The sequence below is a fragment of the Peromyscus californicus genome, unplaced genomic scaffold, assembly GCF_007827085.1.
Source record: "Peromyscus californicus insignis strain IS unplaced genomic scaffold, ASM782708v3 Scaffold_13__1_contigs__length_99412109, whole genome shotgun sequence".
Taxonomy (NCBI): Eukaryota; Metazoa; Chordata; class Mammalia; order Rodentia; family Cricetidae; genus Peromyscus; species Peromyscus californicus.
In genome coordinates, this window is record NW_026294424.1 from 87397447 (window position 1) to 87409893 (window position 12447).

Here is a 12447-nt window from a genome sequence, read left to right on the forward strand (position 1 = left end):
AAAATACATTTTGGATTGTATTTAATAGTCTAAGAAACTATTGTGTAATCTGAATGCATTAAACAATAACTGTTAGCTGCGTTTGCATGAACATATTATCAATAGTGGAATACAATTTTCTGAAATAATTCTAGAACTTACAAAAGAAGTGACATAGTTTTCATTTTTTTAATTAAAAAATTACCCTTTTTTTTTGGTATAAGGCTACATGTCACAGCATGTGTGTGGACAACTTTTAGAAGTTAATCTTCTCCTTATAGCATGTGGGTCCCAGGGATCACGCTTAGGCCTCTAGGCTTAACAGTGAGGGCCTCCCTGCCTGAGTCACCTCTCAGCACCCCATGTATAATGTGTGCAGACCAGCTACTGTCTCCTTGCTGGTTCCCCTACCCTGATCCCTTCTGAGGTTGGGAGGCCACGAAAAACCCAAGAGACAGATAGTCTTGCAAGGCAATCAGATTTCTAGGATGTTCTCATCTGCTTCTTTATTTATTTTGTCAGTGATTCTTAAGGTAGTTGAATTTTAAACTATGTAAGATTAAAGCAAATTGGAAGCAAGTTCTTTTCAATTTATTTGACTTTGTGACAGTTGCTGGGGGATGTCTTTCTGTACACTGTGAATATGTGTTGTTCCCATTGGTTAATAAATAAGTTACTTTGGCCTATGGCAAGGCAGCTTAGAGGCAGGCGGGAAATCAAAGGAGAGAGACAGGAAAGAGAAAGGCAGAGTCGAGAGAGATGCCAGACTGCTGCCCAAGGAACAACATGCCAGGAGATTGGTAAGCCATGGAACACGTGCCAAAACATATATTAATAGAAATGGGTTAATTTAAGATATAAGAGCTAGCTAGCAAGAGGCCTGCCATAGGCCATACAGTTTGTAAATAATATTAAGCCTCTGAGTGATTATTTTATAAGTGGCTGCAGGACCATGGGGCTGGGCAGGACCAGAGAAAACTTTCGACTACAATTTCCTCTCCTTGGCGTTAGCATCGGATTGGTTTGATAACTTATAGTAAAGTTGAAGATTATGTGTAATGTAGAAAGCAATGTGAGTTGGATCTTAATAAAGTGAAATTATTACAAGAAGTGATTGTAAAGATCTTTTCTGGCCTAATTTTATGATTGCTGTTAAGTTCCATATTATCTGAGATAGTTCAGCAACACAGAAGCCCCAGAAAGCAACTTCACTACTGCTTTGAAACCAGTGGGAGTTGATTATTTTTTTCTTAAAACACAATTGTTATTTAGTATCTTAATGCAAAGGATGGGATCTTCTCATTTGTCACTTTTAAAATAAGATTTAGTATATGTGCAAATAGGTACTCAAAGATTAAAAAAAAATCAACATGATATCTGTTTACATGCTTGGAAGAGGAACAGTTTCCATGTCCATGACGATTGTCTTATGCTTGTCTTAGCACAGATGGAACAGAAAAACACTACATTTTTGGTGTGTCCATCCAGTTTGGTCAAGAATTGTGTTTGCTAGTTCTGTTTCAAGAAAATAAATTAGAAGAATTACATTGTTCAGGTGAAAGTAGTTATATAACATTGTATATTTTGGCAAAAACCTTTTTTTTCCTTGAACGTTTCCCTTGTAGGTTATTTTTATCCTGACATCTAGCGTGCTTGATAGGAATCCTGTATTACCTTTTTAGTGAAGAAAAGAACACGATGGATGATGGCCCTTAAATCAGCCTAATTAGTCCCTCTTGTTTCTTACATAATTCTCATTGTATCAAGTGACTACAGACGAAAATGCTTGTAGTGCAGAACAGGGCAACTTGCTGTGTTTGTACAATGCAAAGTATTTCACTTGTTTTTTCTACCACTGCTTTTTGGGGGGGGGGTAGCATGGTATTATGTACTAGGAAGCACTTCTGAACTATGTCCTCAGACCCCATGGTTACCTTTTAAAGTGTGCTGGCATTGCCAAATGTGAGGGGACTCTCATAATTAATTTAAACCAAGAAAAATGACCTAGATTTGATTGACAAGGTAAAACTGGCTGAAATGCAGGTCACATTTGGTGTGAAGGTTGTCTGGGTGGTGGAAGGCTGTAACTGAAGGCAAATTTACAGCTTTAGTAGTGTTTTTACAGTAGTTCTATGGAAGCTTGTGTTCAGTTTGTTGTTTATTTTCTTCACAGAAAAACAGCCACCATTATCTTTTTATTTTCCCTTTTTCCAAACTTGGTTTCTCTGTGTATCCCTGGCTGTCCTGGAACTCAGAGATCCGCCTGCCTCTGCCTCCTGAGTACTGGGATTAAAGGTGTGCGCCACCACAGCCCGGCCATCATTATTTTTTTAACCATATTGTTTGGGTATGTCTAGTTAGTGTCTTTACCATTTCAGAAGTCATACAGTAACCTATAGATTTCTAAGTAAGTATTGAAATTTCTAGACCTTTGAAATTTCTTCACTATAAGAATGTTATAAATGCAAATATTCCTTTAAAAATTAATATTATTGCACTCACAAAGGTTTCTGTACGTTTTATTTCTGTATAGTATAGTCTTCATAGACACTAAAAATACTTGTTAGTCATGGATGGTAAAGTAGTTACATGGGAAAAATATAACAGCAGAAAGCTTACTCACTGATTAGTTTCATTAATGCCATTGCAGCTGTTAGATAATTTATTTAGAATTGGAAATGCCCCTTACCCTTGTGGCTTGAGGTATTATTTTTTGACAAAGTGATAATTTTGTGAACCCAAAATCATTTCTTTTTTTAAAAATTGTTTCAGGTTTGAACTGTGATGGTATAGCTGGAAACTTCCTATGCTACCTTTCTAGAAAAAAACTTGTCCTTTAGAATGTTTCCCTTCATGTCAGTAAGGTGATTTATTGGTGCTGTGAAGTGTATAAAGTCATGCACGTTAAGCAGACAGAACCTTTCTTTTTTTGATGCTACAAATTAGTACATTATACCGTAAAAAACTGTAGGATTATATATGGAAACAGAATTAATTAAAAATGTTTTTATTTATGTGTATTTGTGTTTGTTGTGTGTGCTGATGCCTGTGGACGCCAGAAGAGGTGTCAGATCCCTGGAGCTGGAGTTACGGGTGCGTGAGCTCCTGACATGGAGCTGGGAACTGAACTCAGGTCCCCTGCAAGAGCAGCATGTGCTAATTGCTGAGCTGTTTCTCCAGGCCCAGAGAGTTAATGTTCTATTGCATGTAACCTATCCTTTGCCTGTGTGTATGTGTGGAGGTCAGAGAGCAATTTGAGAACAATCTTCTCCTTCTACCATGTGAGTCCTGGGCATAAACTCAGGTTATCAAGGGTTGTCGGCACGGACCTTTACCACTGACCCACCTTGCTGATCAAGTGAATTAATTTTTATCTTATGAAATAATGACCAGTAAAATTTATTGTTAGTTGTCTTAACTTTGATGGACAGCCTCATAGGACTTAAAATGTGTTTTTTAGTGAATTGTAAGAAAATTTGTTAAAAACGGCCATATGTTTCCTTTGTAAGTTGATAATATGACCTGCCTTAGTCAGGGTTACTGTTGCTGTGCTAGACACCATGACCAAAAGCAACTTGTGGAAGAAAGGGTTTATTTTATCTTACAGCTTTGAACTTCATCACTAAGGGAAGCGAGGGCAGGAACCTAGAGGCAGGAACTGAAGCAGAGACCACGGAGGAATACTACTTACTGGCTTGCTTCCCAAGGCTTGCCCAGCCTGCTTTCTTATGTCACCCAGGACCACCAGCCCAGAGGTGGTCACTACCCACAGTGGGCTGGGCCTTCCTCCATCAATCATTATTAAGAAAACACCTCCATAGACTTGTCTGTGAGCATTCTGATAGAGACCTCTTCTCAGATGTGACTTGTGCCTGGTTGGTAATGCCAATGAGGACAGTACCAAGTAGATGCTATTTCCTCCAAAAGTGACAAGCCAGGGTTAATTTTAGTTCCTCGTGATCCAGAGCAGCTTATCTAAACGATTACAGATGCAGCAGAGGAACACCGAACTATAAAGCTAAAGGCCTTTAAAAAACATCTTAACTTGGTTAAGGAATAATTGGATTCAAAATAGCACTCAGTTTGTTTGTTTGAAGTAACATGTTTCACTTTTGGTGTTCTTGTTCATGGTGCTGAGGATTGTGCTTAGGGCCTTGCGTAGGTTAAGCAGTGCTCTACCACTTAGCTGCGTTCCCAGCTCTGGTCTTGACTCTAGTTATGTTCAGTGGCTGAGTGTTGAGTCCTGATGATGTTCCTGTTTCTTTGTTTCACAGGCCCTGGGGTGTTTACTGTACAAACTTTGTTTCTTCACTCTTCCTTTCGGTGAGAGTCAGGTTGCTATCTGTGACGGCAGCTTCACCATCCCAGACAGTTCTCGCTACTCCCATAACATACATTGTTTGATAAGTAAGTATTTGGAAAGATGGATTAAATGCTTATAAGATACTGCAATTTAGGGCCTGCTATTTATTCTCTTTCTTAAATCTAGACTTTTAATTTCATGTAATTTTATAAATACCGTAAAATTATTTAAAGATGGTTATTCATCTCTAGAGGTCAAAGCAATCTACTTACCAATAAATACAAGAATATTTGTAATCTCCTAGATAAGAGTTAATAGCACATGGCAGCAATTACATAATTAAGACAATCAGAGTTACTAGGGACACTTATAACAACATTTAATTCTTTAATTTTTGTGTCTTTGAAACCAAATAATCCATGTGGTTAATAAACAACTAGATTTCCTTCCATGCTTGCTTTAAAAAAGATATTGTAATTTAACATTTTGTACATGTCTATTGTAAAACTTGAGAAAGAGTCTCTGCGGGGAGGGAGGCAGTCATCAGACAGTAGAATGTGACCTGGGGGCTGCAGTATTGAAACAGCTCTGACTAAAGTGCCTTTAGCATTTCTGCTGTTTCCTGCATTTTGAACAACTCTCTTATAGCCTCTGAGGCACAGAACAGAGCGTCCATTTAAATTTATTTGCTATTCATATAATAAAGATAGTATTTAAACTTAATGAAGAAAATAAATGGAAACAGATAATTTTCTTATTTGTGAACAAATATAGAGCAAAGTCTTCATTTTTTTTCTGTTAAAGCTTTACATAAATAAAGTATTTAAATGTAAAAAGTAAAATATACACTGAAAGAAAATAGGTATGAATTGAATCATACATATAGAATGTAGAAAACATAGGTCATTAATTCAGGAAGCTATAAGATATAACAACCTAGTGACATACAACTTTACTTCTGCCCATATGGTATACCTGTAATTCTAGCATTGGGAGGCAGATATAGGAGAACGCCCAGGTCTAGGGCACTCTCAACTGCAATAGGAAAGACTCAGAAAAGCCAAGGGGCCAAGGGCTGGGTACATATTGCTTAGTGGTAGAATGTTTGCCTAGTAGGTTCCGTCAACAACTGCTCCTACCAAATCCCCCAATTCAGCAACACTTGCGTAAATGATAAATTGCAAATAATACTTGTTGTTTGAGAAGTAGTTGACTTCCTACTGTATGGGCCTTGTGTAAATCAAGGAGAAGGGCTACACAGTGCAGTATTTGGTCATGATGCCAAGAGAAAAAGGGACATAAACGACTCTGAAAGCACAGAATTTCTGTAACACAGATTTCCTCACAGATGAAGCACTTGGCATTATATAGAATGCTTTTCCTAGGTGAGGGGAACCAGAATGATGGAGTGGGAGAGGACGCAGCCGAAGCGTGGCTGCTGCACTGCCAGTGCACACTTCGTTATGAGAGCGTTAGATATGTGTGCTGGGTCCTTCATGACTTGGGTCCCGGAACCGTGAGTCAGGGTAAGGAAGAAATGAAGAAGACAGACAAACATAGAGAAAAGCCAGGGTCAGTGGTCTGGACTCTGATGGAGAAGCTTCAGCACCTTTTTGTATACAGCTGAACAAAGGGACAGGTTTATCTAATCTCAGTAGGAGCAGTCTTCGTTCTGTAAACATTAGTCTGGAAATGATGAGTCTGGACACCCCATCGGCATTCAGACTCTCCCTGGAGGAAGGCTTTGCCATCCCTCTGAGCTTCATCTGGGGACAGCTTTGCCAGTGGGGTTGAGGCACAGGGGTCCTTGACATGGTAAATTTAATACTTATAGCTGAACTCCTGGATGTAGGACATTAGCATTCATGGAAGTACATGATACATACTTCTTCAGGACTCCACTTGCTCCCTAAACTTGTCCTTAGGGTTTCATTTGGAGAGATCCCGACCTCTCTTCTGTGTAGCTCATCATATGTACCAGCACCTGTGCAGTGGCACCAGACCTCAACTTTAACCTCCATGGTTAATGCCTGGCAGCGTTGTTTGCTCCAGCCTTCTGACCTGTAGCAGGCAGACTCCAGTCAAGCTGGAGCTGCAGACCAGGTTTCCATCTAGGTCCCTGTGAATAGCTTGTCAGCCCTCTAACGGAATTATTCCGGCTTTTTAAAGTAGAAGTTCTATTTTAGTGTACTATTTTGTAGAACGGCAGTTTTTTTAGAACAAGAAAATATACCTCCATTGTATATTTGAATAAATATTAAACTCTTAACCCTCTCTACTTTATATAATGTTCTTAAAAATTTAGAACAACAGAAGTATGAAATAATCCCTATTAATTTGTAATGCCCAAAATTAGAGTGTGGAATTTGGTTGCTGTGTTCTCTGGCTAATTGAGTTTTAATATTTTATTGAAGACATTTTTACACATCATTGTAGCTGTAACTGTTTTGTTGTTAAGTCTAATGTTTTAGTAATAATTGAATGTATAGTTTTACTGGTGATCTTGAATGTCTTACAGGCTCAGAGTTACTAATACTCTGTGAAAGACTGAGAAGCTTATGCCTTGATGTGTGATTTGGTTCCTAACTGGTATTGACTTTCTCTGTGTTTATGTGTGCCCCACTATGTGTGGGAATGTGTTTGTTTGGTGCTGTGGTAAGCATGATAATACTGTTGATAATTTCAGGCTCAACTGGAGTTTAGTTAATTGGCAGTTTACTGTGTAGCATATGCTTCTTCTACTTGACCATAAATGTGAAGATTTTAGTTCCTGGTATCAATTTGACTATGCCAAAAATGAAATAAACTAAATATACAGAATAAACTAAAGACATTCAAGTAAATTTGGTATTATAAAACCCCTGTAAGTTTTAAAAACAGGGGCCAGTGAGATGACTCAGGGGTGAAAATATTTGATGAACGAGTTCAATACTACCAGAGTTCCTTTTGTAGAAGCCACCATGGAAGGAGAGAACTGACTTCTGAAAGTTGTCCCCTGACCTTCATGTGTGCATGCTCACATGCACACACATGCGTGTGCACACACACAATCACACACACACAGACACACATACAAATAGTTTTAAATCCCAATAGAGTCCCTCCTGGTTAAAAGTTTTATAGACTTTACTTTTAAAATGCTGAAATGTGCTGTGGGATGTTCTGTATGGCAAATGTGTTGCTGATTAGTCAATAAATAAAACACTGATTGGCCATTGGCTAGGCAGGAAGTGTAGGCGGGACAAGGAGGAGAATAAAGCTGGGAAGTGGAAGGCTGAGTCAGAGAGACACTGCCAGCCGCCACGATGACAAACAGCATGTGAAGATGCCGGTAAGCCACGAGCCACGTGGCAAGGTATAGATTTATGGAAATGGATTAATTTAAGCTTTAAGAACAGTTAGCAAGAAGTCTGCCACGGCCATACAGTTTGTAACCAATGTAAGTCTCTGTGTTTACTTGGTGGGGTCTGAGGGGCTGTGGGACTGGCAGGTGAGAGAGATTTGTCCTGACTGTGGGCCAGGCAGGAAAACTCTAGCAACAGAAATGAGGTACAGATTAAAAAAAAAAAAAAAAAAAACAACAAAAACAAACCCCAAACCCAGAACATACTTATTTATAATGTAATGCTAAAAACCAATATGAATTCTCTGAATTCTGTTGTCTATATCTTTCACATGTAACCTTGCCTGCTTTTCACCATCACATTTAGTTACCTCTGTGTTTATAAAATTTATTTAGTGTGTTACATTGCTTTAAACTAAGTCCTGCATTCGGAACCAGGAGCATTGCTTAGCTGTGCTCATGGTTCTTGAATTGCAAACTTTTTAGTGCTAAATTCTATTTATTCAACAATACACTTTTACACAATTAATTGTAGTACTAATGGCTTTGTTGTCACTCAGAATGTTTGAAAATGTGATATCCATGAATAGTGTTTGCTAAAGTTGTTTGGTTTTTGTGGTTATTTGTGTATTTGAATGTGCTCTTGGTTATCAGGAAATAATCGGGAAGAAGGGATTGTGACTGTATTGCTGGTAAAGCTGCTTTTTATTAGTTTTATCTTTCTTTTCTGTAGAATTTTCTTAAAAGCAACAGAGTTGTCATTTGATTCCTGTGAAACACATGATGCTGTGAGGTGAGGAAGGAGCTCTTTCTTTTTTGCATCTAAGAGTTGAAAAGATGGTAGACAATAAAGAATTTGAAAACGAAGTCATGCGGAGCAGTTTTGGAGATGGACAGGGCTGCTTACTTCTCTTCCCCCCAGCTGCTCTCTCCTAAAGTGGATTGACGAAGCCTGTGGTGAACAGCAGACTCAGCTACACCTGCTGCTGCTGCTGCTGCTGATTTGGTCTAGAACCTTGGGCACCTCCATCCACGTATCTCAGCATCTGTGATTCTGAAATGAGCATATTTACAGAACATATGCAAAACGCTAGATTGACTCAGCAGGTTTATACATACATAAACACACACACACACACACACACACACACACACACACACACGTAACAATAATTGAAGAAGATATGAATGTGAGAGGGAGTTGGGGGCCACTGGAGGAGTTGGAGTAGGGAGAGGCTTGGGTGGAAATGATGTAAAAATACAGTACTCATGTATGAAATTCTCAAAAAAAGTACATTGAGACGTATCTGCCTCTTGAGTTATTGTGAGACTCAAGTAAGGTATGAGAAGTGCTTGTTAGTGTGTGTGATTTCTTTCCCTTTCCTGCTGCTGGTGCCTGTGACTACAACCGTGACTTCAAGTCCCACTTGTTCCTGAGCAAACCATTTCTGATAGCCGGATAAGGCCTGGCCAGAGCAGACTATTTTCCTCAGATACTCATGGGAGGTACTGTGCTCTCAGAAAGCACAACCTGTAAGTTATGGTGAGTCTCCTGAAGGTGTCCCACACATGTCCCACATTCCAGAATACACTGGTCTAGCTAGTGAGGCTCCCTGTCCACCTTGTTTACTGTGGTGGAGAGCGAAGCTTTGCTTCTCTTGCTTGTGGTTCATTTATTGCTGCTTTCTGGCTCTGCCACTTAGCTCATTTGTTCTAATTAAATTTCTTTTTGCTCCTATTTTGTGGAAAGCCAAGAGTTATCTTATTAATTCTCTTAAGTGTGTTATGGGAATTAAAGACTGTGCACAAACAGAGTAGTATGTTTTTATCTACCCGCCTCTAAGCTTCAGTGGCCCTTAGCTCACGGCTAGTCTTGTTTTAGCTGTGCTCTCATTCTCTTACAGACTTCTTCTGGGGAAGAAGTCCTTCAGAAACTTTAGTGTGTATTCGAGAATAAGCTAAGCTTAAGATAGCCTTTCCTTGAAGACACTGACACGGGCTGGACTGTCATCTGGCAGGTAGAGAGAGGCCCCTGTCATTACCTTCTTGGGGCACTTGTCAAGACTATCACACATACAGTTTCCTGTCATGTTTACAGTGCCATTTACTGTCTTAGTTATGGTTGAGTGTATTCATATTCAGTTAGTAAATTTGATTTAAGATTAGATAGATAAAATGCAGTTGCTTAATGAGTGCTTTGTGATGAGATGTGTGAGAATCAGTAGGAAGTATTAATGGTCTAATCAGGGACTCTTAAGTGCTGAGACCTTGTATTCTCAGGTTGTGTTGTACTTTTGTCAATAGAAGGAATCACACAAAGATGACTGGAGAAATACCATTTTTCTAAGACTGACTTCTGAAAAAAAATGATTTTGTTTGATGTAAAATTGGAGCCAGTGGTAATTGTGATGACCCACGTAATTGTTTTAACTTGAGAAAGTAGAGTGATTTATGCCTTCTCTTGCCTTTGTATTTCAGCATAATATCACTTGTGTTTCTTAATCTATTCCTTCCTTAGAAAGCATATATTTTACAGAGTATGTGGTTCAGTGTTATGGAATAGGAGTTAAGAAAACAGTAGACTTGGTGGTTAGTTATTGTGAGAGAAAACCTTTTAGACAAAAGCTATTTGGAAACCGAAGTTGTCATTTGTAGTAGCTAAGTCCCAGAACTGAATTGGATTAAAGCTGATAACTCTGCACCTTAGATTATATCATGCAGTAACCTAGGAAGTACATCTTACAGCTCTGTGTCTTAAAGACTTCAAGACTCTATATTATTCAATTAAATTTTTAATGATTTCATATTGAATTTTTAATCATTTTAGTGGCTAGTAATTTTCAATTAAAAACATTCAGAGATTAAAAATATACAGCTCTTTTCTGCCTATAGATTTTAGTAATGATTATCAGTCATTTCGTATTATTTGGAGTTTAAAATTAAACCAGGGGGCTAGTGAGAGGGCTCCGTGCAGATAGGTACTTGCTGCACATGCCTCACAACATGGAATACATGTGAGTGTGGAGGAGACATCCTCCTCCACAGAATGGTCCCTGGACACACACATATGCCTGACACATTGCCTGCACCACTCACAAATACACAAAACAGCACCACCAAATCAGAGAGATGGGCACAGGAGCTCACTGGATAGGACTGCCATGTAGAAGTGAAATTATTTAAACTGAAAATTCAAAACCTTGAGTGTTCTAAAATCTGAAACTTTGAGCATGGGTTTGATGTCATGTTTGGAAAATCTCAGACCTAACATCAGAACAGTTGTCAAAATGCAGGTGCCTTAATGGTATAGTGTAGTTGGAAGGTTTCTCCAGTCCCATCAGGCCACAGCAGTCCCGTGGCCCACTTATAAAATAATCACTCAGAAGCTTATATTAATTATAACTGCTCGGCCATTAGCTCAGGCTTATTACTGACTAGCTCTTACACTTAAATTAACCCATAATTCTTATCTATGTTTAGCCATGTGATGTGGTACCTTTTCTCAGTTCTGCCTTGACATCTTGCTTCCTCTGTGTCTGGCTGGTGACTCCTGGCTCCACTCTTCCTCTTCCCAGAATTCTGCTCATCTGCTCGCCCCACCTATACTTCCTGCCTGACTACTGACCAATCAGCATTTTATTTATCAACCAATTAGAGCAACACATATTCTCAGCATACATAAAGACATCTCACAGCAGTGTAGTATAGAATTCCCCTCAGGGCCTGTGTATAATGTGTACTTGAAGGGTGCTGTCCTGTGCTTGAGGGAGAATCACCTGGACTAGTGCTGGCTAGGACATACAGAGTTTCTCTTTGTCTCCCTTCTCCTTCCCTCCTCCTCCTTACTGCTTTTCAGCTGGTGTGAAACACCAGTATTGGAAGCTCATGTCAGGTTGCTTGAAGGCATTCTTTGTAGAAATTTAAGAAGTATTTCTTAGATGAAGGTAGGTTTCCAAAGAACTGTATTCTTTTACCATAGTGTTCTCTTCACCCTGCAGAATTTTTTTTAGCTGAACTGCATTTAGAGATTATGTCACTCATCTCCACTGGAGGACTGTATAAGATATGGTCCATTGTCACTCACTACAATCTCTTTGAGGATGCTGCTCACTTTGGAAGCCATCTCTAGAGAGATTGAAAGGGAATTTCTTCTGCTTTTGTATCAGAAGAACGGATTTACTTGCGTGTCCGATTTATGACCCATTGCAGATACTGTAATTCCTGTAACATAGGATCAGTTACTTTGTGTTGACAGAAACTGAATTTGGGACCTGGCCTTTATAATGAGATCTATCTAGTTTCTTCATTATCTTGTCCATCTCCAGTGAATTGCTTTTCCATTATTCCTGATTCTCATATATTTGAAAACCCCTTCTGTATGCCAAATTGAGGCTTTATAGGAATAAATATTTATTATTAGCTGCTTTTAGAATTAGATTTTCATGAGACAAATATACTCATTAGAGTAGAAAATATGGTAATTTTGTGAATTTAATAGGTTTCCTGTAATTTGGTTGTCTTTAAATAATTTTAATAAACACTGTTAAAGTATGTTAAAATTTATTTTACTTTGTTAATTTTATATATTGCTTCTTTTAAAACATTTAATATTTTTGGTATTATGATATAACTTATTTTAGGAGTAAATATATTTACCTTGTCAGTCTCTCAGATCTTCTCTGTTGTAAGGGTCGACTATAAATTAATAAATATTTGAATTAAATGTTTTTAGATATTTAGTCTAATAATGATACTAAAACTATAAAGAATAAACTTTAGCTTTTATAGTATATAAATCATATTACACGGATAATTTTTGTAT

At 38.4% G+C, this 12447-nt stretch overlaps 1 protein-coding gene across 3 annotated transcripts in view; it reads left to right on the forward strand.

Annotated features, from left to right (window-relative positions):
- Positions 1 to 12447, forward strand: part of Bmp2k (BMP2 inducible kinase) — a 111567-nt gene that overhangs the window by 47301 nt on the left and 51819 nt on the right. For all 3 annotated transcript variants that reach the window (XM_052735419.1, XM_052735420.1, XM_052735421.1), the window contains exon 7: positions 4254 to 4386. In XM_052735419.1, coding sequence (XP_052591379.1) covers positions 4254 to 4386 — 133 coding nt within the window. The remainder of the gene's footprint in view (positions 1 to 4253; positions 4387 to 12447) is intronic.